Raw genomic sequence first — 27,425 nt, 5'->3', positions numbered from 1 at the left:
AGTCCCCTCCGCATAGCCTGTATTAGCCTCCCTGCTGCTGGCTGGAGCTGTGTGTGGTGATACTGGTGGCCATGGCCACCCCTCCGTACATTTTTTACGTTACCTCTGGTGCTGGCACAGGCCACGGTGTCTCTCCTCCCCCCTCCTCCCTCCCCGGATGCTGCTGACTCCGCCCAGCTCTGTGACTCCGCCCAGCGTTATGGGCACAGAGTCACAGATTAAGGCAAATATATAGGAGATATATATATACACACATATATACATATATATATATATATATACACACATATACATATATACACACACATATATATATATATATATTTATTAATATATATATATATATATTTATTAATATATATATATATATATTTATTAATATATATATATATATATATTTATTAATATATATATATATATATATTTATTAATATATATATATATATATATATATTTATTAATATATATATATATATATTTATTAATATATATATATATATTTATTAATAATAAATATATATATATATATTAATAAATATATATATATATATATATATATATATATATATATATATATATATATATATATATATATATATATATATATATATATATATATATATATATATATATATATATATATATATATCAATCAATGCAGGGTACCTAAAACTATTCACCATAGGAAAGGAACCAGGCGGCACTCCAAGGATTTTGTTCAAGCAAAAAAAACGTGTATTCAAATAACAGTGCAAAAATATTAATCCAGCATAGTGCAAGCCACCAACGTTTCAACGCCCATCCGGCGTTTTTATCAAGGTGCTATGCTATAAAGTGCAATGTGACAACAGCATGAACAAACATATCTGTAACAACTTTCCTGTGCTATATAAATACCTGAATGTAGATGTGGTCCTCCCCGTTCGTTCGCGCCAGCCGGCATCCCGAGGCCGGAAGCCGCGGCTCCCCTGTGTTCCGGTCACGTGGGGCGCTGCCTCGGGATGCCGGCTGGCGCGAACGAACGGGGAGGACCACATCTACATTCAGGTATTTATATAGCACAGGAAAGTTGTTACAGATATGTTTGTTCATGCTGTTGTCACATTGCACTTTATAGCATAGCACCTTGATAAAAACGCCGGATGGGCGTTGAAACGTTGGTGGCTTGCACTATGCTGGATTAATATTTTTGCACTGTTATTTGAATACACGTTTTTTTGCTTGAACAAAATCCTTGGAGTGCCGCCTGGTTCCTTTCCTATGGTGAATAGTTTTAGGTACCCTGCATTGGTCTATAGTTTCCTGAGGAGGGCACCAAGGTGGATGACATTGGGACTGGGAGTGCCATAACTATATATGGATAGTTAGATCTATATCTATATCTATATATAGATATATATATATATATATATATATATATATATATATATATAGATATATATATATATAGATATATATATATATAGATATATATATATATAGATATATATATATATAGATATATATATATAGATATATATATATATAGATATATATATATAGATATAGATAGATAGATAGATAGATAGATAGATAGATAGATAGATAGATAGATAGATATAGATAGATATAGATAGATATATATATATATATATAGATATATACACATATATACATACACGTGTGTGTGTGTGTGTGTGTGTGTGTGTGTGTGTGTGTGAAGTTCAAGAAACATTACACAATTATTTATTTTTTTATGGCCATAAAGCAGCTGAATTTATGACAGTGCACTTTTAGTTGTAAAGTAACAGACCAGTTATAATATAACTAATGTAGATACAATATTGAATCATAAAGTACTGAGATAATGAAGACATAAATGATTGACCGGTGATCAACTTCTTCTGGTAACAGACATTCTGTCATTATGAGTATCGTGCAAAATAAAAAAAAATTTCCTAAATGGAAATAGAAGCCAAAATCCCAGGTGACCAATACTTTGTAAAAAGTACACACCATGCGGAGCAGGTAACACATTTTCCTGCACTGTGCACATTTGAGCCACAAAACATTCCCATCAAAGTGAAACAGGCAGACTGAAGATCCAATTGGGCAGCTGGTTATCTAAAGAGCCCCAGTTTACTAGTGACAGCTAAGCTCTGCTTGCACCACTGACAGCTCCCTCCCGGCATTACTGGGCACTTGCCAACTAACTGCAGAGACAACATCTGAACTGCACAGATCTGTGACATCTGTTTTGTGGGTGGCAGCATTAGCTGCTACTGAAAACGTAGAGCAACGGGTCTATGACAGTGGTTCCCAAGCTATTTTAAATCACGGCACACCACAGTATGGGCATTTTGTTGCAGCACACTAGATCAAGTTTCTTATTGAGAAAAATTATTAAAAGTAGTAAACTTCTTACATGTCCTACTTTGGTTCAGTTATGTGGTGGTGGCCAGGGTTAGCCTTCTGCTTGTCCACATACAGTATTTTATTATCGCCAGCACTGGTATTGCTTATCACACTGATAATATGCTTTGGTCTTGGACCATCAACCCACGGTAGCATTTTAAGTGCTTCCGAGTACCCAGTCTGGTAACCACTAGTCTATGTCATAATTAAACAGCACCTAGAAAAACTCTGATTGTGGATCAAAGCAGATTTTTTAGTTTTAGGGGCAGAGGACATCAGCAAGAACATAGAGCCCATTAAGATGTATGAAACGTGCCTGCACAGCATTTCTGACAAACAAAAGTAACATTATCTACACTACGGTATATATCATTTAAAATATTATTATTATTATTATTATTATTATTATTTTTTATTATTATTATTATTATTATTATTATTAATAATAATATTTATAATAATAAATAGATTCAACCAAATCAATCCTGGGATCTCAGTACAGATTTCCAATGGACTCTGTGTCCATGGTATATCTATTGACTGTCAAAGCTGAGACACCAGAGGCACCCACCCAGGGCCGTGGCATCACAAGGGCACCCACCCCGGGCCGTGGCATCACACGGGCACCCACCCCAGGCCATGGCATCACACGGGCACCCACCCCACCATGGCATCACACGGGCACCCACCCCAGGCCATGGCATCACACGGGCACCCACCCCGCCGGGCCATGGCATCACACGGGCACCCACCCCGCCGGGCCATGGCATCACATCACACAGGCACCCACCCCGCCAGGCCATGGCATCACACAGGCACCCACCCCGCCAGGCCATGGCATCACACGGGCACCCACCCCAGGCCATGGCATCACACGGGCACCCACCCCAGGCCATGGCATCACACGGGCACCCACCCCAGGCCATGGCATCACACGGGCACCCACCCCAGGCCATGGCATCACACGGGCACCCACCCCAGGCCATGGCACCCACCCAAGGCCATGGCACCACACGGGCACCCACCCCAGGCCATGGCACCACACGGGCACCCACCCCAGGCCATGGCATCACACGGGCACCCACCCCAGGCCATGGCATCACACGGGCACCCACCCCAGGCCATGGCATCACACGGGCACCCACCCCAGGCCATGGCATCACACGGGCACCCACCCCGCCGGGCCATGGCACCACACGGGCACCAACCCCAGGCCATGGCATCACACAGGCACCCACCCCAGGCCATGGCATCACACGGGCACCCACCCCAGGCCATGGCATCACACGGGCACCCACCCCAGGCCATGGCATCACACGGGCACCCACCCCGGACCATGGCACCACACAGGCACCCACCCCGGACCATGGCACCACACAGGCACCCACCCCGGGCCATGGCACCACACAGGCACCCACCCCGGGCCATGGCACCACACAGGCACCCACCCCGGGCCATGGCACCACACAGGCACCCACCCCGGGCCATGGCACCACACAGGCACCCACCCCGGGCCATGGCACCACACAGGCACCCACCCCGGGCCATGGCACCACACAGGCACCCAACCCGGGCCATGGCACCACACAGGCACCCAACCCGGGCCATGGCACCACACAGGCACCCAACCCGGGCCATGGCACCACACAGGCACCCAACCCGGGCCATGGCACCACACAGGCACCCACCCCGGGCCATGGCACCACACAGGCACCCACCCCGGGCCATGGCACCACACAGGCACCCACCCCGGGCCATGGCACCACACAGGCACCCACCCCGGGCCATAGCACCACACAGGCACCCACCCCTGGCCATGGCACCACACTGGTACATCCTGAGACATGGCATCACTATAGGTTCTCTCACCTGGTGCAGGGCGCTGATCCCATCAGTGTTAGTGCTGTCAATGACATCCTTCCCAGACTCCCCTCTCAGCATCTCCTCTGCCTCCAGCAAATCCCCCCCGGCACAGGCAGCAAGAAACTCCGCCGCCCGCTCAAACCGGACGGTGCGCCCATCCCCTTCCCCAGAGCCCCGATCTCCCTCATCTTCCTCCTTTCCATCACCAGTCCGCCTCTTGCGTCTCTGCCACCGGGGCTCGGCCGCCTCTTGGTTGGTGCAAGAGCGGGCCCATTGCCGGAGCTGCTCCCTTCTCCTCTCCTTAGCCTGCGCAGCGGCGGCGGCTCCTTCCGCCATGTTCTGTTTATGTCCGTAACACCGCGGCCGCCAGCACCCCCCCTCTCCTCCTCCTCCGCCCTGTGCCGCCGGCGCGCTGCTTTGCGACGTTATGTCGTCATTGAGCGGCGTGCGCAAGGCATGCCGGGATATGTAGTTCCGACACTAGGATCGCGCGACGCGTGAGGAAGCACGAGTCAAGCTGTGTCCAATCTCCTAAAGAGGACGTTCGGGAAATGTGTCCTATAGCAGCCAATCAACGCTAGCTATCGTTGCGCAGACGATAAATATAAACTGATTGGTTGCTACTAGAGATGTGCAGCTGGCACTTTTTGTGTTTTGGTTCTAATTCCACTTTCCTGGCTTGGTTTTGCCAAAACCACCCTTTCGCGTTTTGGTTTTGGATCTGGATGATTTAAAAAAAAAATAAAAAAAATAAAAACAGCTAAAATCACAGAATTTGGGGGTAATTTTGCTCCTACGACAGAGGTTCCCAAACTGTGTGCCGTGGCTCCCTGGGGTGCCTTGGGACACTTGCAGGGGTGCCCTGCGTTGGTGGTCCAGGACCAATTCAAATTATTCATGGTCAACAGGGCCGGTGCAAGGTTTCTCAGCACGCTAGGCAAATCTTCGGTGCACCCCCCCGCCCCACATGTTTAAGAAGCTTTAGTAGAAAACTCTACTGTTTATGTACTGTGTAATGGGCGCTGCGGATCCCTTGTGGCGCCATATAAATAAAGGATAATAGTAACTCAATTTTTATAATTAGGCAACTCATTATTTTTATAACATACAGTGGCTATATACACTCACCACCGTTGCTAGGGTATTATTCATGCTGCTCAATCCACAAACAGCAGCCCCACAGATCTGGACTCCTCAGGCTTTCATAATCACTGGCGGCTGCGTTTCATAGTCTGCAGTGGAATGCAATCACATATATACAAGCGGCCAATTAACAGACTATACTGGCCAAGTATTCAAATGTACTCTAATACCCCTTTCTCTGACGTCCTAGTGGATGCTGGGGACTCCGTAAGGACCATGGGGGGAATAGCGGCTCCGCAGGAGTCTGGGCACAAAAGTAAAGCTTTAGGACTACCTGGTGTGCACTGGCTCCTCCCCCTATGACCCTCCTCCAAGCCTCAGTTAGATTTTTGTGCCCGAACGAGAAGGGTGCACACTAGGTGGCTCTCCTGAGCTGCTTAGTGAAAAGTTTAGTTTTAGGTTTTTTATTTTCAGTGAGACCTGCTGTTAACAGGCTCACTGCATCGAGGGACTAAGGGGAGAAGAAGCGAACTCACCTGCGTGCAGAGTGGATTGGGCTTCTTAGGCTACTGGACACCATTAGCTCCAGAGGGATCGAACACAGGCCCAGCCATGGAGTCCGGTCCCAGAGCCGCGCCGCCGGCCCCCTTACAGAGCCAGAAGCAAGAAGAGGTCCGGAAAATCGGCGGCAGAAGACATCCTGTCTTCACCAAGGTAGCGCACAGCACTGCAGCTGTGCGCCATTGCTCCTCAGCACACGTCACACTTCGGTCACTGAGGGTGCAGGGCGCTAGGGGGGGGCGCCCTGAGCAGCAATAAAAACACCTTGGCTGGCGAAAATACATCACATATAGCCCCCAGGGCTATATGGATGAATTTTAACCCCTGCCAGAATACACAGAAAAACGGGAGATAAGGCCGCCGAGAAGGGGGCGGAGCCTATCTCCTCAGCACACTGGCGCCATTTTCCCTCACAGCTCCGTTGGAGGGAAGCTCCCTGGCTCTCCCCTGCAGTCACTACACTACAGAAAGGGTTAAAAAAGAGAGGGGGGCACTAATTAGGCGCAGTATTAAAAATACAGCAACTATAAGGGGAAAAACACTTATATAAGGTTATCCCTGTATATATATAGCGCTCTGGTGTGTGCTGGCAAACTCTCCCTCTGTCTCCCCAAAGGGCTAGTGGGGTCCTGTCCTCTATCAGAGCATTCCCTGTGTGTGTGCTGTGTGTCGGTACGTTTGTGTCGACATGTATGAGGAGGAAAATGATGTGGAGATGGAGCAAATTGCCTGTAATAGTGATGTCACCCCCTAGGGGGTCGACACCTGAGTGGATGAACTGTTGGAAGGAATTACGTGACCGTGTCAGCTCTGTATAAAAGACAGTGGTTGACATGAGACAGCCGGCTACTCAGCTTGTGCCTGTCCAGACGTCTCATAGGCCGTCAGGGGCTCTAAAGCGCCCGTTACCTCAGATGGCAGATACAGACGCCGACACGGATACTGACTCCAGTGTCGACGGTGAAGAGACAAATGTGACTTCCAGTAGGGCCACACGTTACATGATTGAGGCAATGAAAAATGTTTTACACATTTCTGATAATACGAGTACCACCAAAAAGGGGTATTATGTTCGGTGAGGAAAAACTACCTGTAGTTTTCCTGAATCTGAGAAATTAAATGAGGTGTGTGATGATGCGTGGGTTTCCCCCGATAACAACTGATAATTTCTAAAATGTTATTGGCATTATATCCTTTCCCGCCAGAGGTTAGGGTGCGTTGGGAAACACCCCCTAGGGTGGGTAAAGCGCTCACACACTTGTAAGAACAAGGGCTCTACCCTCTCCTGAGATGGCCGCCCTTAAGGATCCTGCTGATAGAAAGCAGGAGGGTATCCTAAAATGTATTTACACACATACTGGTGTTATACTGCGACCAGCAATCGCCTCAGCCTGGATGTGCAGTGCTGGGTTGGCGTGGTCGGATTCCCTGACTGAAAATATTGATACCCTAGATAGGGACAGTATATTATTGCCTATAGAGCATTTAAAAGATGCATTTCTATATATGCGTGATGCACAGCGGAATATTTGCCGACTGGCATCAAGTGTAAGTGCGTTGTCCATTTCTGCCAGAAGAGGGTTATGGACACGACAGTGGTCAGGTGATGCGGATTCCAAACGGCATTTGGAAGTATTGCCTTATAAAGGGGAGGAGTTATTTGGGGTCGGTCTTTCAGACCTGGTGGCCACGGCAACAGCTGGGAAATCCACGTTTGTACCCCAGGTCGCCTCTCAACATAAGAAGACGCCGTATTATCAGGCGCAGTCCTTTCGTTCCCAGAAGGGCAAGCGGGCAAAAGGTTCCTCATTTCTGCCCCGTGACAGAGGGAGAGGAAAAAGGCTGCAGAAATCAGCCAGTTCCCAGGAACAGAAGCCCTCTCCCGCCTCTGCCAAGCCCTCAGCATGACGCTGGGGCTTTACAAGCAGACTCAGGCATGGTGGGGGCCCGTCTCAATGAATTTCAGCGCGCAGTGGGCTCACTCGCAAGTAGACCCCTGGATCCTTCAGGTGATATCTCAGGGGTACAAATTGGAATTCGAGACGTCTCCCCCTCGCCGTTTTCCTAAAGTCGGCTTTACCGACGTCTCCCTCTGACAGGGAGGCAGTTTTGGAAGCCATTCACAAGCTGTATTCCCAGCAGGTGATAATCAAGGTACCCCTCCTGCAACAGGGAACGGGGTATTATTCCACACTGTTGTGGTACCGAAGCCGGACGGCTCGGTGAGACCGATTCTAAATCTAAAATCTTTGAACACTTACATACGGAGGTTCAAATTCAAGATGGAGTCACTCAGAGCAGTGATTGCGAACCTGGAAGAAGGGGACTACATGATGTCTCGGGACATCAAGGATGCTTACCTTCATGTCCCAATTTACCCTTCTCACCAAGGGTACCTCAGGTTTGTGGTACAGAACTGTCACTATCAGTTTCAGACGCTGCCGTTTGGATGGTCCACGGCACCCCGGGTCTTTACCAAGGTAACGGCCGAAATGATGATACTCCTTCGAAGGAAGGGAGTTTTAGTTATCCCTTACTTGGACGATCTCCTGATAAGGGTAAGATCCAGAGAACAGTTGGAGGTCGGTGTAGCACTATCTCAGGTAGTGTTGCGGCAGCACGGTTGGATTCTCAATATTCCAAAATCGCAGCTGGTTCCGACGACTCGTCTTCTGTTCCTAGGGATGATCCTGGACACAGTCCAGAAAAAGGTGTTTCTCCCGGAGGAGAAAGCCAGGGAGTTATCCGAGCTAGTCAGGAACCTCCAAAAACCGAACCAAGTCTCAGTGCATCAATGCACAAGGGTTCTGGGAAAAATGGTGGCTTCCTTCGAAGCAATCCCATTCGGCAGATTCCACGCAAGAACTTTCTAGTGGGACCTGCTGGACAAATGGTCCGGGTCGCATCTTCAGATGCATCAGCGGATAACCCTGTCACCAAGGACAAGGGTGTCCCTCCTGTGGTGGTTGCAGAGTGCTCATCTTCTAGAGGGCTGCAGATTCGGCATTCAGGACTGGGTCCTGGTGACCACGGATGCCAGCCTGCGAGGCTGGGGAGCAGTCACACAGGGAAGGAATTTCCAGGGCTTATGGTCAAGCCTGGAGACATCACTTCACATAAATATCCTGAAGCTAAGGGCCATTTACAATGCTCTAAGCTTAGCAAGACCTCTGCTTCAAGGTCAGCCGGTGTTGATCCAGTCGGACAACATCACGGCAGTCACCCACGTAAACAGACAGGGTGGCACAAGAAGCAGGAGGGCAATGGCAGAAGCTGCAAGGATTCTTCGCTGGGCGGAAAATCATGTGATAGCACTGTCAGCAGTGTTCATTCCGGGAATGGACAACTGGGAAGCAGACTTCCTCAGCAGACGCTCTGGTAACACCGTGGGTGTACCGGTCAGTGTATGTGTTCCATCCTCTGCCTCTCATACACAAGGTACTGAGAATTATAAGATGGTGAGGAGTAAGCACTATATTCGTGGCTCCAGATTGGCCAAGAAGGACTTGGTAACCGGAACTTCAAGAGATGCTCACGGAGGATCCGTGGCCTCTACCTCTAAGAAGGGACCTGCTCCAGCAAGGACCCTGTCTGTTTCAAGACTTACCGCGGCTGCGTTTGACGGCATGGCGGTTGAACGCCGGATCCTGAAGGAAAAAGGCATTCCGGATGAAGTCATCCCTATCCTGATCAAAGCCAGGAAGGATGTAACCGCAAAACATTATCACCGCATTTGGCGAAAATATGTTGCGTGGTGCGAGGCCAGTAAGGCCCGACGGAGGAATTTCAACTGGGTCGATTCCTACATTTCCTGCAAACAGGAGTGTCTATGGGCCTGAAATTGGGGTCCATTAAGGTTCAAATTTCGGCCCTGTCAATTTTCTTCCAAAAAGAACTAGCTTCAGTCCCTGAAGTTCAGACGTTTGTAAAAGGGGTACTGTATATACAGCCTCCTTTTGTGCCTCCAGTGGCACCTTGGGATCTCAATGTAGTTTTTGGGTTCCAAAAGTCACATTGGGTTGAACCACTTAAATCTGTGGAGTTAAAATATCTCACATGGAAGGTGGTCATGCTGTTGGCCCTGGCCTGGGCCAGGCGCGGGTCAGAATTGGCGGCTTTATCCTGTAAAAGCCCTTATCTGATTTTCCATTCGGACAGGGCGGAATTGAGGACTCGTCCTCAGTTTCTCCCTAAGGTGGTTTCAGCGTTTCACCTGAACCAACCTATGGTGGTGCCTGCTGCTACTAGGGACTTGGAGGACTCCAAGTTGCTAGACGTTGTCAGGGCCCTGAAAATATATGTTTCCAGGACGGCTGGAGTCAGAAAATCTGACTCGCTGTTTATCCTGTATGCACCCAACAAGCTGGGTGCTCCTGCTTCTAAGCAGACTATTGCTCGTTGGATTTGTAGTACAATTCAGCTTGCACATTCTGTGGCAGGCCTGCCACAGCCAAAAATCTGTAAATGCCCACTCCACAAGGGAGGTGGGCTCATCTTGGGCGGCTGCCCGAGGGGTCTCGGCTTTACAACTTTGCCGAGCAGCTACTTGGTCAGGAGCAAATACGTTTGTAAAATTCTACAAATTTGATACCCTGGCTGAGGAGGACCTGGAGTTCTCTCATTTGGTGCTGCAGAGTCATCCGCACTCTCCCGCCCGTTTGGGAGCTTTGGTATAATCCCCATGGTCCTTACGGAGTCCCCAGCATCCACTAGGACGTCAGAGAAAATAAGAATTTACTTACCGATAATTCTATTTCTCGTAGTCCGTAGTGGATGCTGGGCGCCCATCCCAAGTGCGGATTGTCTGCAATACTGGTACATAGTTATTGTTACCAAAAATCGGGTTATTGCTGTAGTGAGCCATCTTTTCTAGAGGCTCCTCTGTTATCATGCTGTTAACTGGGTTTAGATCACAAGTTATACGGTGTGATTGGTGTGGCTGGTATGAGTCTTACCCGGGATTCAAAATCCTTCCTTATTGTGTACGCTCGTCCGGGCACAGTATTCTAACTGAGGCTTGGAGGAGGGTCATAGGGGGAGGAGCCAGTGCACACCAGGTAGTCCTAAAGCTTTACTTTTGTGCCCAGACTCCTGCGGAGCCGCTATTCCCCCCATGGTCCTTACGGAGTCCCCAGCATCCACTACGGACTACGAGAAATAGAATTATCGGTAAGTAAATTCTTATTTTTTCACTAGCTTTTAAAACACGGGTAAATGTGCGGGGGCGCGCATTTACCCGTGTTTTTTCCTAGTGGAAAAAGGTCCCCCGGCAAATTACCGGATCAAGTGATCCGGGAATCCTACCCGGGTAGCTAGCCTGGTTGAACACGTGTTCAACCCGGCTGGCTGTCTAGTGTGAACGGGAGGCGTGTTGAGGCTACACGGCTCCCGTTCACAGTGTATGAGAGAGCGGCGCTGAAAGATCATGTGGAGGCCCGGCGCTACCCACTCAGCAAAGGGATGCAAAGCAGGTAGGCGCCAGGATTGGAGAGGCGCCTACCTGCTTTGCATTCCCGCTGCTGCGCCTGGGCCCCTACTGCTGCTGCTGGCTGCTGTGCCTGTCACACTGTTTGACAGGCAGCAGGGCCGGCAGCATGATGCTTCCCCCTACCCCCCCCCCCTGACAGTAGGTGTGTGTTGCAAACCTTGTCAGCCCTCCCGCTACAAGTCCGGAGAGGCCGGGGGGCGGGGCCTTCACGGGAGACTTCAAGGCTGCCTGTGTGCACACTGAGATGCCGTCTGAACGAAGCAGGGCTATGCTTCCCTGTAGCTGGCCCCTCCCACCACACTCAGCAGTGTGTATCATCAGCCCAGCAGCAGCAGCTCCTCGGCTCTCACTGGGTGTTCCCTCCCACACTGTCCTTAGGTCAGCTCTATGTACTGTGGCACTGGGTGTATATGCACTGGGTGTAATATGGAAGGGGGGGGGGGGTGTATAATAATATGTAAGCTGGTACAGAGTGTAATATAGGGGAGGGGGGGTATGTGTGCTGTGTATAGTGTCATGTGTAGGGTGTAATATGGGGGGGCTGTGTCTAATGCCATGTGCTGGGTGTAATATGGGGGGGCTGTGTATAGTGTCATGTGCTGGGTGTAATATGGGGGGGCTGTGTATAATGTCATGTGCTGGGTGTAATATGGGGGGGCTGTGTATAATGTCATGTGCTGGGTGTAATATGGGGGGGCTGTGTATATGTGTGTAAGCGTCACTGGTACAGGGGGCGTTGCATCTTGTATAAGCGTCACTGGTACAGGGGGCATTACGTGTGTAAGCGTCACTGGTACAGGGGGCGTTGTGTGTGTAAGCGTCACTGGTACAGGGGGCGTTACGTGTGTAAGCATCACTGCTACAGGGAGCGTTGCGTGTGTAAGCGTCACTGGTACAGGGGGCGTTACGTGTGTAAGCATCACTGCTACAGGGAGCGTTGCGTGTGCAGGCGTCACTGGTACAGGGGGCGTTACGTGTGTAAGCATCACTGCTACAGGGAGCTTTGCGTGTGCAGGCGTCACTGGTATAGGGGGCGCTGCCTGTGTAAGCGGCACTGCTGCAGGTAGTGTTGCGAATGTAAGCGTCACTGGTAAAGGGGGGCGTTACGTGTGTAAGCGTCACTGGTACAGGGGACGTTACGTGTGTAAGCAGCACTGGTACAGTGGGCGTTACGTGTGTAAGCGTCACTGGTACAGGGGACGTTACGTGTGTCAGCAGCACTGGTACAGGGGGCGTTACGTGTGTAAGCGTCACTGGTACAGGGGGCGTTACGTATGTAAGCGTCACTGGTACAGGGGGCGTTATGTGTGTAAGCAGCACTGGTACAGGGGGCGTTACGTGTGTAAGCGTCACTGGTACAGGGGACGTTACGTGTGTAAGTGTCACTGGTACAGGGGACGTTACGTGTGTAAGTGTCACTGGTACAGTGGGCGTTACGTGTGTAAGCGTCACTGGTATAGGGGGCGTTACGTATGTAAGCGTCACTGGTACAGGGGGCGTTATGTGTGTAAGCGTCACTGTTGCAGGGGGTGTTACGTGTGTAAGCGTCACTGCTGTAGGGGAAGTTACGTGTGTAAGTGCCACTACTACAGTGGACGTTGTGTATAAGTGGAACATGTCCCACAGGGGGCGTTATGTGTGTAAGCGGCACTACTACAGGGAGAATTATGTGTAAAAGCATTGTGTGCGCTGTCCCTTTGTAAAGTATGGGAGGGCGCAAATTTATAGTTTGCAGGGGGGCGCCGAACACCCTAGCACCGGCCCTGATCATGTGATCTCCCAGCGCTGCCCCTGCCGCGTCACTAGCAGTGTCACCAACCCGGCAATTGCCGGGTTGGTGACCGCTGTCTGAAGGGGGCTGTAGCATGGGTCGCAGCCGTGTCAGGCGACACGGCTGCGAGCCGTGCTACAGTGGTGGAAAAGGGGTATAAGTCGCCTACCTCTGAATACACTACTTTTGTTTTCTACATATATTAAAAAATACCACCAACATTTACATATGACCCATTCCACAAAATACATACAGGCAAATGTATCTGGTGACAGTTTTTTGCCAATCCTAACAATATATCACTGAAAATGTAAACATAGAAAAACCTACAGCCAACCAAAGATTAAGTAACATACAATGGGTGGAATGTACTAAAGCAGAAATGCGGTAAAAACCCGGTTTTCAGGGTTTTTACTGCATTTACAAGTGTACTAAAGCCCCAATATCGGTGCTCCGATGTGGAGGGTAACATCATTTACCCTATAGAAGCCTATGGGCTTCTTATCACATCGTGCTGTGTGAGAAATCCGATTGGATCCCTCCCAGCATGCCCCCGCGTCCTGCGCATGCTAGTGATGAGCGGGTTCGGTTTCTCGGAAACCGAACCCCCCCGAACTTCACGCTTTTTACACGGGTCCGAGGCAGACTCGGATCGTCCCGCGTTGCTCGGTTAACCCGAGCGCGCCCGAACGTCATCATCCCGCTGTCGGATTCTCGCGAGGCTCGGATTCTATCGCGAGACTCGGATTTTATATAAGGATCCGCGCGTCGCCGCCATTTTCACACGTGCATTGAGATTGATAGGGAGAGGACGTGGCTGGCGTCCTCTCCGTTTAGAGTAGACTAGAGAGTAGTAGAGACACTTGATTTACTAATTTTGGGGAGCATATTAGGAGTACTACTTGCTGATAGTGTGACCAGTGACCACCAGTTTAATTAATCCGTTCTCTGCCTGAAAAAAAAGATACACAGTGTGACACAGTCACATACCATATCTGTGCTCAGCCTCAGTGTGCCCTCAGTGTGCTGCATCATCTATGTAATACTGTATATCTGACTGTGCTGAGTGCTCACTGCTCACACAGCTTAATTGTGGGGGAGACTGGGGAGCAGTTATAGCAGGAGTACATATTTTAACAGTGCACACTTTTGCTGCCAGAGTGCCACTGCCAGTGCCAGTGTGACTGACCAGTGACCACTGACCACCAGTATATTGTGATTGTCTGCCTGAAAAAGTTAAACACTCGTCGTGTGGTGTTTTTATTCTATAAACGCATTCTGCTGACAGTGTCCAGCAGGTCCGTCATTATATAATATATACCTGTCCGGCTGCAGTAGTGATATATATATATTTTTTATATCATTATCATCCAGTCTATATTAGCACTGCAGCAGACGCAGTACGGTAGTCCACAGCTGTAGCTACCTCTGTGTCGGCAGTCGCTCGTCCATCCATAATTGTATACCACCTACCCGTGGTGTTTTTTTTTTCTATCTTCTTGATACTAGTAGCTTACTTTAGGAGTCTGCAGTGCTGAGCTGACAGTGTCCAGCAGGTCCGTCATTATATAATATATACCTGTCCGGCTGCAGTAGTGATATATATATATTTTATATCTCATTATCATCCAGTCTATATTAGCAGCAGACGCAGTACGGTAGTCCACGGCTGTAGCTACCTCTGTGTCGGCAGTCGCTTGTCCATCCATAATTGTATACCACCTACCCGTGGTGTTTTTTTTTCTCTATCTTCTTGATACTAGTAGCTTACTTTAGGAGTCTGCAGTGCTGAGCTGACAGTGTCCAGCAGGTCCGTCATTATATAATATATACCTGTCTGGCTGCAGTAGTGATATATATATATATTTTTTATATCATTATCATCTCCAGTCTATATTAGCAGCAGACGCAGTATGGTAGTCCACGGCTGTAGCTACCTCTGTGTCGGCAGTCGCTCGTCCATCCATAATTGTATACCACCTACCCGTGGTGGTTTTTTTTTTCTATCTTCTTGATACTAGTAGCTTACTTTAGGAGTCTGCAGTGCTGAGCTGACAGTGTCCAGCAGGTCCGTCATTATATAATATATACCTGTCCGGCTGCAGTAGTGATATATATATATATATATTTTATATCTCATTATCATCCAGTCTATATTAGCAGCAGACGCAGTACGGTAGTCCACGGCTGTAGCTACCTCTGTGTCGGCAGTCGCTCGTCCATCCATAATTGTATACCACCTACCTGTGGTGTTTTTTTTTTTTTCTATTTTCTTGATACTACTAGTAGCTTACTTTAGGAGTCTGCAGTGCTGAGCTGACAGTGTCCAGCAGGTCCGTCATTATATAATATATACCTGTCCGGCTGCAGTAGTGATATATATATATTTTTTTATATCATTATCATCCAGTCTATATTAGCAGCAGACGCAGTACGGTAGTCCACGGCTGTAGCTACCTCTGTGTCGGCAGTCGCTCGTCCATCCATAATTGTATACCACCTACCTGTGGTGTTTTTTTTTTTTTCTATCTTCTTGATACTAGTAGCTTACTTTAGGAGTCTGCATTGCTGACAGTGTCCAGCAGGTCCGTCATTATATAATATATACCTGTCCGGCTGCAGTAGTGATATATATATATTTTATATCTCATTATCATCCAGTCTATATTAGCAGCAGACGCAGTACGGTAGTCCACGGCTGTAGCTACCTCTGTGTCGGCAGTCGCTCGTCAATCCATAAGTATACTAGTATCCATCCATCTCCATTGTTTACCTGAGGTGCCTTTTAGTTGTGCCTATTAAAATATGGAGAACAAAAATGTTGAGGTTCCAAAAATAGGGAAAGATCAAGATCGACTTCCACCTCGTGCTGAAGCTGTTGCCACTAGTCATGGCCGAGACGATGAAATGCCAGCAACGTCGTCTGCCAAGGCCGATGCCCAATGTCATAGTACAGAGCATGTAAAATCCAAAACACCAAATATCAGTAAAAAAAGGACTCAAAAATCTAAAATAAAATTGTCGGAGGAGAAGCGTAAACTTGCCAATATGCCATTTACCACACGGAGTGGCAAGGAACGGCTGAGGCCCTGGCCTATGTTCATGGCTAGTGGTTCAGCTTCACATGAGGATGGAAGCACTCAGCCTCTCGCTAGAAAAATGAAAAGACTCAAGCTGGCAAAAGCACAGCAAAGAACTGTGCGTTCTTCGAAATCACAAATCCACAAGGAGAGTCCAATTGTGTCGTTTGCGATGCCTGACCTTCCCAACACTGGACGTGAAGAGCATGCGCCTTCCACCATTTGCACGCCCCCTGCAAGTGCTGGAAGGAGCACCCGCAGTCCAGTTCCTGATAGTCAGATTGAAGATGTCAGTGTTGAAGTACACCAGGATGAGGAGGATATGGGTGTTGCTGGCGCTGGGGAGGAAATTGACCAGGAGGATTCTGATGGTGAGGTGGTTTGTTTAAGTCAGGCACCCGGGGAGACACCTGTTGTCCGTGGGAGGAATAGGGCCATTGACATGCCTGGTGAAAATACCAAAAAAATCAGCTCTTCGGTGTGGAAGTATTTCAACAGAAATGCGGACAACATTTGTCAAGCCGTGTGTTGCCTTTGTCAAGCTGTAATAAGTAGGGGTAAGGACGTTAACCACCTCGGAACATCCTCCCTTATACGTCACCTGCAGCGCATTCATCATAAGTCAGTGACAAGTTCAAAAACTTTGGGCGACAGCGGAAGCAGTCCACTGACCAGTAAATCCCTTCCTCTTGTAACCAAGCTCACGCAAACCACCCCACCAACTCCCTCAGTGTCAATTTCCTCCTTCCCCAGGAATGCCAATAGTCCTGCAGGCCATGTCACTGGCAATTCTGACGAGTCCTCTCCTGCCTGGGATTCCTCCGATGCATCCTTGCGTGTAACGCCTACTGCTGCTGGCGCTGCTGTTGTTGCTGCTGGGAGTTGATGGTCATCCCAGAGGGGAAGTCGTACTCGTAAGACCACTTTTACTACTTCCACCAAGCAATTGACTGTCCAACAGTCCTTTGCGAGGAAGATGAAATATCACAGCAGTCATCCTGTTGCAAAGCGGACAACTGAGGCCTTGGCATCCTTGGCGGTGAGAAACGTGGTTCCGGTATCCATCATTACTGCAGAGGCAACTAGAGACTTGTTGGAGGTACTGTGTCCCCGGTACCAAATACCATCTAGGTTCCATTTCTCTAGGCAGGCGATACCGAAAATGTACACAGACCTCAGAAAAAGACTCACCAGTGTCCTAAAAAATGCAGTTGTACCCAATGTCCACTTAACCACGGACATGTGGACAAGTGGAGCAGGGCAGGCTCAGGACTATATGACTGTGACAGCCCACTGGGTAGATGTATGGACTCCCGCCGCAAGAACAGCAGCGGCGGCACCAGTAGCAGCATCTCGCAAACGCCAACTCTTTCCTAGGCAGGCTACGCTTTGTATCACCGCTTTCCAGAATACGCACACAGCTAAAAACCTCTTACGGCAACTGAGGAAGATCATCGCAGAATGGCTTACCCCAATTGGACTCTCCTGTGGATTTGTGGCATCGGACAACGCCAGCAATATTGTGTGTGCATTAAATATGGGCAAATTCCAGCACGTCCCATGTTTTGCACATACCTTGAATTTGGTGGTGCAGAATTATTTAAAAAACGAGAGGGGCGTGCAAGAGATGCTGTCGGTGGCCAGAAGAATTGCGGGACACTTCCGGCGTACAGGCACCACGTACAGAAGACTGGAGCACCACCAAAAACGCCTGAAGCTGCCCTGCCATCATCTGAAGCAAGAAGTGGTAACGAGGTGGAATTCTACCCTCTATATGCTTCAGAGGATGGAGGAGCAGCAAAAGGCCATTCAAGCCTATACAACTGAGCACGATATAGGAGGTGGAATGCACCTGTCTCAAGCGCAGTGGAGAATGATTTCAACGTTGTGCAAGGTTCTGCAACCTTTTGAACTTGCCACACGTGAAGTCAGTTCAGACACTGCCAGCCTGAGTCAGGTCATTCCCCTCATCAGGCTTTTGCAGAAGAAGCTGGAGACATTGAAGGAGGAGCTAACACAGAGCGATTCCGCTAGGCATGTGGGACTTGTGGATGGAGCCCTTAATTCGCTTAACCAGGATTCACGGGTGGTCAATCTGTTGAAATCAGAGCACTACATTTTGGCCACCGTGCTCGATCCTAGATTTAAAACCTACCTTGGATCTCTCTTTCCGGCAGACACAAGTCTGCTGGGGTTCAAAGAACTGCTGGTGACAAAATTGTCAAGTCAAGCGGAACGCGACCTGTCAACATCTCCTCCTTCACATTCTCCCGCAACTGGGGGTGCGAGGAAAAGGCTCAGAATTCCGAGCCCACCCGCTGGCGGTGATGCAGGGCAGTCTGGAGCGACTGCTGATGCTGACATCTGGTCCGGACTGAAGGACCTGACAACGATTACGGACATGTCGTCTACTGTCACTGCATATGATTCTCTCCCCATTGAAAGAATGGTGGAGGATTATATGAGTGACCGCATCCAAGTAGGCACGTCAGACAGTCCGTACTTATACTGGCAGGAAAAAGAGGCAATTTGGAGGCCCTTGCACAAACTGGCTTTATTCTACCTAAGTTGCCCTCCCACAAGTGTGTACTCCGAAAGAGTGTTTAGTGCCGCCGCTCACCTTGTCAGCAATCGGCGTACGAGGTTACATCCAGAAAATGTGGAGAAGATTATGTTCATTAAAATGAATTATAATCAATTCCTCCGTGGAGACATTGACCAGCAGCAATTGCCTCCACAAAGTACACAGGGAGCTGAGATGGTGGATTCCAGTGGGGACGAATTGATAATCTGTGAGGAGGGGGATGTACACGGTGATATATCGGAGGATGATGATGAGGTGGACATCTTGCCTCTGTAGAGCCAGTTTGTGCAAGGAGAGATTAATTGCTTCTTTTTTGGTGGGGGTCCAAACCAACCCGTCATTTCAGTCACAGTCGTGTGGCAGACCCTGTCACTGAAATGATGGGTTGGTTAAAGTGTGCATGTCCTGTTTATACAACATAAGGGTGGGTGGGAGGGCCCAAGGACAATTCCATCTTGCACCTCTTTTTTCTTTCATTTTTCTTTGCATCATGTGCTGTTTGGGGGGTGTTTTTTGGAAGGGCCATCCTGCGTGACACTGCAGTGCCACTCCTAGATTGGCCAGGTGTTTGTGTCGGCCACTAGGGTCGCTTAGCTTACTCACACAGCTACCTCATTGCGCCTCTTTTTTTCTTTGCGTCATGTGCTGTTTGGGGAGTGTTTTTTGGAAGGGCCATCCTGCGTGACACTGCAGTGCCACTCCTAGATTGGCCAGGTGTTTGCGTCAGCCACTAGGGTCGCTTAGCTTACTCACACAGCTACCTCATTGCGCCTCTTTTTTTCTTTGCGTCATGTGCTGTTTGGGGAGTGTTTTTTGGAAGGGCCATCCTGCGTGACACTGCAGTGCCACTCCTAGATGGGCCAGGTGTTTGTGTCGGCCACTAGGGTCGCTTAGCTTACTCACACAGCTACCTCATTGCGCCTCTTTTTTTCTTTGCGTCATGTGCTGTTTGGGGAGTGTTTTTTGGAAGGGCCATCCTGCGTGACACTGCAGTGCCACTCCTAGATGGGCCAGGTGTTTGTGTCGGCCACTAGGGTCGCTTAGCTTACTCACACAGCTACCTCATTGCGCCTCTTTTTTTCTTTGCGTCATGTGCTGTTTGGGGAGTGTTTTTTGGAAGGGCCATCCTGCGTGACACTGCAGTGCCACTCCTAGATGGGCCAGGTGTTTGTGTCGGCCACTAGGGTCGCTTAGCTTACTCACACAGCTACCTCATTGCGCCTCTTTTTTTCTTTGCGTCATGTGCTGTTTGGGGAGTGTTTTTTGGAAGGGCCATCCTGCGTGACACTGCAGTGCCACTCCTAGATGGGCCAGGTGTTTGTGTCGGCCACTAGGGTCGCTTAGCTTACTCACACAGCTACCTCATTGCGCCTCTTTTTTTCTTTGCGTCATGTGCTGTTTGGGGAGTGTTTTTTGGAAGGGCCATCCTGCGTGACACTGCAGTGCCACTCCTAGATGGGCCAGGTGTTTGTGTCGGCCACTAGGGTCGCTTAGCTTACTCACACAGCTACCTCATTGCGCCTCTTTTTTTCTTTGCGTCATGTGCTGTTTGGGGAGTGTTTTTTGGAAGGGCCATCCTGCGTGACACTGCAGTGCCACTCCTAGATGGGCCAGGTGTTTGTGTCGGCCACTAGGGTCGCTTAGCTTACTCACACAGCTACCTCATTGCACCTCTTTTTTTCTTTGCGTCATGTGCTGTTTGGGGAGTGTTTTTTGGAAGGGCCATCCTGCGTGACACTGCAGTGCCACTCCTAGATGGGCCAGGTGTTTGTGTCGGCCACTAGGGTCGCTTAGCTTACTCACACAGCTACTTCATTGCGCCTCTTTTTTTCTTTGCGTCATGTGCTGTTTGGGGAGTGTTTTTTGGAAGGGCCATCCTGCGTGACACTGCAGTGCCACTCCTAGATGGGCCAGGTGTTTGTGTCGGCCACTTGGGTCGCTTAGCTTAGCCATCCTGCGACCTCGGTGCAAATTTTAGGACTAAAAATAATATTGTGAGGTGTGAGGTGTTCAGAATAGACTGAAAATGAGTGGAAATTATGGTTATTGAGGTTAATAATACTTTGGGATCAAAATGACCCCCAAATTCTATGATTTAAGCTGTTTTTTAGGGTTTTTTGAAAAAAACACCCGAATCCAAAACACACCCGAATCCGACAAAAAAAATTCGGTGAGGTTTTGCCAAAACGCGTTCGAACCCCAAACACGGCCGCGGAACCGAACCCAAAACCAAAACACAAAACCCGAAAAATTTCTGGTGCTCATCACTAGCGCATGCGCAGACGGACTCCTGGGTCATGAACCCGGAAGTCCAGGAACCGGAGCACATTGCAAAGGGCAGCTTTTATCGGAAGAGCTGTCATTTGCAACACTAATCGCATATGTTAGTACATATGTGATTAGTATTGATGCAATATGTGGCGGGATATACACCGCAACGTTAGTACATCCCACCCAATATATTAGAAGAAACCAGTGATCCAACACAATCTTAGATCACTATATTAAAAGAATGCATATGAAAGAATGCATCTTAAATTGAAAAGAAAAAAATAATAATTTCATATACAGGTTGAGTCTCCCTTATCCAAAATGCTTGGGACCAGAGGTATTTTGGATATGGGATTTTTCCGTATTTTGGAATAATTGCCTACCATAATGTGATATCATGGTGATGGGACCTAAATATAAGCACAGAATGCATTTATGTTTCATATACACCATATACACACAGCCTGAAGGTCATTTTAGCCAATATTTTTTATAACTTTGTGCATTAAACAAAGTGTGTGTACATTCACACAATTCATTTATGTTTCATATACACCTTATACACACAGCCTGAAGGACATTTATTACAATATTATTAATAACTTTGTGTATTAAACAAAGTTTGTGTACATTGAGCCATCAGAAAACAAAGGTTTCACTATCTCACTCTCACTCAAAAAAGTCCGTATTTCGGAATATTCCGTATTTCGGAATATTTGGATACGAAATACTCAACCTGTATATATATATATATATATATATATATATATATATATATATATATATATATGTGTGTATACATATATATATGTGTATATATATATGTGTGTGTGTATATATATATATATATATATATATATATATATATATACACACACATATACATACATACATACATAGTTTTAGTATATCCCTGGATATTTTTCCAAAGTCAAAAAAAAGATATTCATACTCAGAACCAGGGCGGTGCAGCAGCTGCAGAACCTCCTGTGAGACACCGACCGTGGTGTCCTGCTGGCTGATGCTATGGTGGATGAAGGGGAGAACAGCCACACAGACACATTCTTCAGTGCTGCTTCCTGTCCCCGCCATTCAGTGTCTGCTGGAAGGGGGATGCGGATCAGCCAGTGTTGTTGGCCGCTCGTGTTACTGTAACTTCGGCCTCCAGCAGCTCCTTATCTTGGCGGCGGAAGGAGCGGCTCCGTGGCTTGGCGGTGGAGGGAGCGGCTCTTCTACCTGCTCGTCGGGGCGACACGGGGAAAGGGGGGCAGAGCGACACAGAAGGGGGAGGCGGGGGAAGGCTCCGTACATGCGGCTCCGATATGGGGTGACCAGGAAGCGGGTGCCTCACTTCCTTCACAGCGAGAGGTGCGCCGAGCGCAGCGCACATTCTGTCTGATTAAAATTTTTAAATTCTACTCCGAACCGCCCTCCAGGTGCTGGCGCCCATAGGCAGCTGCCTAAAGCTGCCTAATGGTGGCGCCGGCCCTGATGGTCAATATAATAGGCAAAACCAGTGCTGGTGGCTGCCAGTCATAAAATATGTGGCCAAACAGAAGCAAATCTTGTCCCTCACCACACAACTGACCCTAAGGATGACATATAAACGCGATCTACTTAATGTGATTTCTCTAACGTCCTAGTGGATGCTGGGGACTCCGTAAGGACCATGGGGAATAGACGGGCTCCGCAGGAGACATGGGCACTTTAAGAAAGAATTTAGATTCTGGTGTGCTCTGGCTCCTCCCTCTATGTCCCTCCTTCAGACCTCAGTTTGAATCTGTGCCCGGACGAGCTGGTTGCTGTTCAGTGAGCTCTCCTGTGCTTGCTGTAAGAAAGTATTTTGTTAGGTTTTTTTTATTTTCAGGGAGCTCTGCTGGCAACAGACTCCCTGAATCGTGGGACAGAGGGGAGAGAAGCAGCCCTACTCCCTACTCTCTGAAGCTAGGTCCTGCTTCTTAGGCTACTGGACACCATTAACTCCAGAGGGATCGTACACAGGATCTCACCCTCGTCGTCTGATCCCAGAGCCGCGCCGCCGTCCCCCTCGCAGAGCCGGAAGACAGAAGCCGAGTGAGTATGAGAAGCAAGAACACTTCGAAATCGGCGGCAGAAGACTCCAGTCTTCACATGAGGTAACGCAGAGCACTGCAGCTGTGCGCCATTGCTCCAAACACACCTCAGATACTCCGGTCACTGTAAGGGTGCAGGGCGTAGGGGGGGGGGTGCCCTGGGCAGCATATGGACCTCTTTTGGCAAAAGTACACATATATACAGTTGGGCACTGTATATATGTATGAGCCCCCGCCAAGAAAATGTATATTTAAGCGGGACAGAAGCCCGCCGTCGAGGGGGCGGGGCTTCTTCCTCAGCACTCACCAGCGCCATGTTTTTTCTCCACAGCACCGCTGAGAGGAAGCTCCCCAGCCTCTCCCCTGCAGATACACGGTAGAAGAGGGTAAAAAGAGGGGGGGGGGGGCACATAATGGCGCAAAAATCAATATAAACAGCAGCTACTGGGTTAACATTAAGTTACTGTGTTATTCCTGGGTTAATAGCGCTGGGGTGTGTGCTGGCATACTCTCTCTCTGTCTCTCCAAAGGGCCTTGTGGGGGAATTGTCTTCAGATGAGCATTCCCTGAGTGTGTGGTGTGTCGGTACGTGTGTGTCGACATGTCTGAGGTAAAAGGCTCCGCTAAGGAGGTGATGGAGCAAATGTGTGTGTGAGGGGTGTCTCCGTCGACAACGCCGACACCTGTTTGGATATGTGTAATTAAGTGCTAAGGTGAATTTATTGCACAAAAGATTAGAGAACAGTCAGGAAATCTACCCATGTCTGTCCCTATGTCGCAGAGACCTTCAGAGTCTCTCAATGCTCACTATCCAAAATAATAGACACTGATATCGACACGGAGTCTGACTCCAGTGTCGACTACGATAATGCAAAGTTACATCCAAAATGGCAGGAAAGTATTCAATATATGATTATTGTAATAAAAGATGATTTGCATATCACTGATGACTCATCTGTCCCTGACACAAGGGTACACATGTTTAAGGGGAAGAAATCTGAGGTAAATTTCCCTCCTCTCATGATGAAAAAGAGCGGGAATCTCCAGACAAGAGACTGCAGTTTCCCACAAAGAATTCTCAGGGAGTATCCTTTCCCTACTAGGGCCAGGATACGATGGGAATCTTCCCCTAGGGTGTCACGTTTGCCCAAAAGGTAGCTCTGACTTAACAGCAATCCTCAGGGATCCTGCAGATAGCGTGCACATTCTGGTACACTACTCAGACCGGCGATTCTGTCGGCGTGGGTTTATAGCGCTGTAGCAGCGTGGACAGTAACCTTAGCAGAGATTGAGACCCTAGTATGTATATATATATATATATATATATATATATATATATATATATATATATGTATATATAGATATATATATATGTATATATAGATATATATATATATAGATATATATATATATATTAAAGATGCTGTCTTAAGATATATATATATATATATATATATATATATATATATATATAAAACATGCCCAAAGAGACATTAGTCTACTGGGTTCTAGAGTCAACGCTATGTCGATTTCTGCTTGACGTGTCCTGTAGAATATGCAATGGACAGGTGATGCCGACTTAAGAGGCATATGGAAGGCTGAGGATTGTGTGGAGAAGGGATCTCGGACCTGGTCTCCACAGCTATAGCTGATAATTCTGATCTTTTGCCTTATATTCCTGCACAGCCTAGGAAAGCACGACATTATCAAATGCAGTCTTTCGATCACAAGGAAACAAGAAAGTCCGAGGTGCTTCCTTTCTTGCCAGAGGCGAGGGCACAGGAAAGAAGCTGCACAACACAGCTAGTTCCCAGGAACAGAAGTCCTCCCCGGCCTCTACAAAATCCACCGCATGTCGCTGGGGCTCCACAGGCGGAGCTAGGCCCGGTGGGGGCACGTCTTCGTAATTTCAGCCACAAGTGGGTTCACTCCCTGTTGGATCCCTGGGCAATAGATATTGTGTCTCAGGGATACAAGCTGGACTCTGAGGAGATGCCCCCTCACCGACGGCCCTGCCGGCTTCCCCCCACGAGAGGGGAAATAGTGTTAACTGCAATTCACAAATTGTATCTTCAACAGGTGGTGGTCAAGGTTCCCCTCCTTCAACAAGGAGGGGGTTATTATTCGACCATGTTGTAGTCCCGAAACCGGACGGTTCGGTCAGACCCATATTGAATTTAAAATCCCTGAACATATACCTGAAAAGGTTCAAGATGGAATCGCTAAGAGCGGTCATCGCAAGCCTGAAAGGGGGAGATTTTATGGTGTCTCTGGACATAAAGGTTGCATACCTTCATGTCCCCATTTATCCACCTCATCAGGCGTACCTCAGATTTGCGGTACAGGATTGTCATTACCAATTTCAGACTTTGCCGTTTGGTCTCTCCACGGCCCCGAGAATCTTCACCAAGGTAATGTCGGAAATGATGGTGCTCCTGCGGTAGCAAGGTGTCACAATTATCCCGTACTTGGACGATCTCCTCATAAAAGCGAGATCAAGAGAGCAGTTGCTGAACAGCGTATCACTTTCTCTGGAAGTGTAACGGCAACACGGCTTGATTCTAAATATTCCAAAGTCGTAGTTGGTTCCTACGGCTCATCTGCCTTTCCTAGGCATGATTCTAGACACAGACCAGAAAAGGGTTTATCTCCCGATAGAGAGAGCTCAGGACCTCATGACACTGGTCAGGAATCTATTAAAACCAAAACAGGTGTCAGTGCATCACTGCACTCGAGTCCTGGGAAGGATGGTGGCATCATACGAGGCCATTCCCTTCGGCAGGTTCCATGCGAGGACCTTCCAATGGGACTTACTGGACAAGTGGTCCGGATCACATCTTCAGATGCATCGGTTAATCACCCTATCCCCCAGGGCCAGGGTGTCACTCCTGTGGTGGCTGCAGAGTGCTCACCTTCTAGAGGGACGCAGATTCAGAATTCAGGACTGGGTCCTGGTGACCACGGACGCTAGCCTCCGAGGGTGGGGAGCAGTCACACAGGGAAGAAATTTCCAAGGTCTGTGGTCAAGTCAAGAGACTTGCCTTCACATCAACATCCTGGAATTAAGGGCCGTATACAACGCCCTACGTCAAGCGGAGCACTTGCTCTGCGACCAACCGGTTCTGATTCAGTCAGACAACATCACCGCAGTGGCTCATGTGAACTGCCAAGGCGGCACAAGGAGCAGAGTGGCGAAGGCAGAAGCCACCAGAATTCTTCGCTGAGCGGAGAATCACGTAAGCGCTCTGTCAGCAGTGTTCATCCCGGGAGTGGACAACTGGGAAGCAGACTTCCTCAGCAGACACGACCTCCACCCGGGAGAGTGGGGACTTCATCAGGAAGTCTTCACACAGATCACATATCGGTGGGAACTGCCACAGGTGGACATGATGGCATCCCGCCTCAACAAAAAACTACAGAGGTATTGCGCCAGGTCAAGAGACCCTCAAGCAATAGCGGTAGACGCCCTGGTGACACCGTGGGTGTTCCAGTCGGTCTATGTATTTCCTCCTCTTCCTCTTATACCCAAGGTGCTGAGGATAATAAGAAAAAGAGGAGTGAGAACAATCCTCATTGTTCCAGATTGGCCACGAAGGACCTGGTATCCAGATCTGCAAGAAATGCTCACAGAGGACCCGTGGCCTCTTCCTCTAAGACAGGACCTGTTGCAACAGGGGCCCTGTCTGTTCCAAGACTTACCGCGGCTGCGTTTGACGGCATGGCGGTTGAACGCCGGATCCTAGCAGAAAAGGGCATTCCGGACGAGGTCATTCCTACGCTGATAAAGGCTAGGAAGGACGTGACAGCTAAACATTATCACCGTATATGGCGAAAATATGTTTCTTGGTGTGAGGCCAGGAATGTTCCTACAGAGGAATTCCAGCTGGGCCGTTTCCTTCACTTCCTACAGACAGGAGTGAATTTGGGCCTAAAATTGGGCTCCATTAAGGTCCAGATTTCGGCCCTATCCATTTTCTTTCAAAAAGAGTTGGCTTCTCTACCAGAAGTTCAGACGTTTGTAAAGGGAGTGCTTCATATTCAGCCTCCTTTTGTGCCTCCAGTGGCACCTTGGGATCTTAACATGGTGTTAAGTTTCCTGAAATCACACTGGTTTGAACCACTTGGTGGAGTTAAAATATCTCACGTGGAAGGTGGTCATGCTATTAGCCTTGGCTTCCACTATGCGTGTGTCAGAATTAGCGGCTTTGTCACATAAAAGGCCCCTATCTGGTTTTCCATATGGATAGAGCAGAATTGC

General features: G+C 48.5%; 1 protein-coding gene across 6 annotated transcripts in view; it reads right to left on the bottom strand.

Annotated features, from left to right (window-relative positions):
- PPP1R12C (protein phosphatase 1 regulatory subunit 12C) overlaps positions 1–4,705 on the bottom strand; it is a 404,850-nt gene extending 400,145 nt beyond the window's left edge. Inside the window, exon 1 of one of the 6 annotated variants that reach the window (XM_063942836.1) lies at positions 4,264–4,705. In XM_063942836.1, the coding sequence (XP_063798906.1) occupies positions 4,264–4,593 (330 nt within the window). In that variant the 5' untranslated portion in view covers positions 4,594–4,705. The remainder of the gene's footprint in view (positions 1–4,263) is intronic. The other 5 variants (XM_063942835.1, XM_063942838.1, XM_063942837.1 and 2 more) reach the window with 5 other exon arrangements.
- Positions 4,706–27,425: the final 22,720 nt, after the last annotated feature.

The sequence above is a fragment of the Pseudophryne corroboree genome, chromosome 10 (assembly GCF_028390025.1).
Source record: "Pseudophryne corroboree isolate aPseCor3 chromosome 10, aPseCor3.hap2, whole genome shotgun sequence".
Classification (NCBI taxonomy): Eukaryota; Metazoa; Chordata; class Amphibia; order Anura; family Myobatrachidae; genus Pseudophryne; species Pseudophryne corroboree.
The sequence above is the reverse complement of the archived record's forward strand: the minus strand, read 5'-3'. Positions and strand labels throughout refer to the sequence as shown.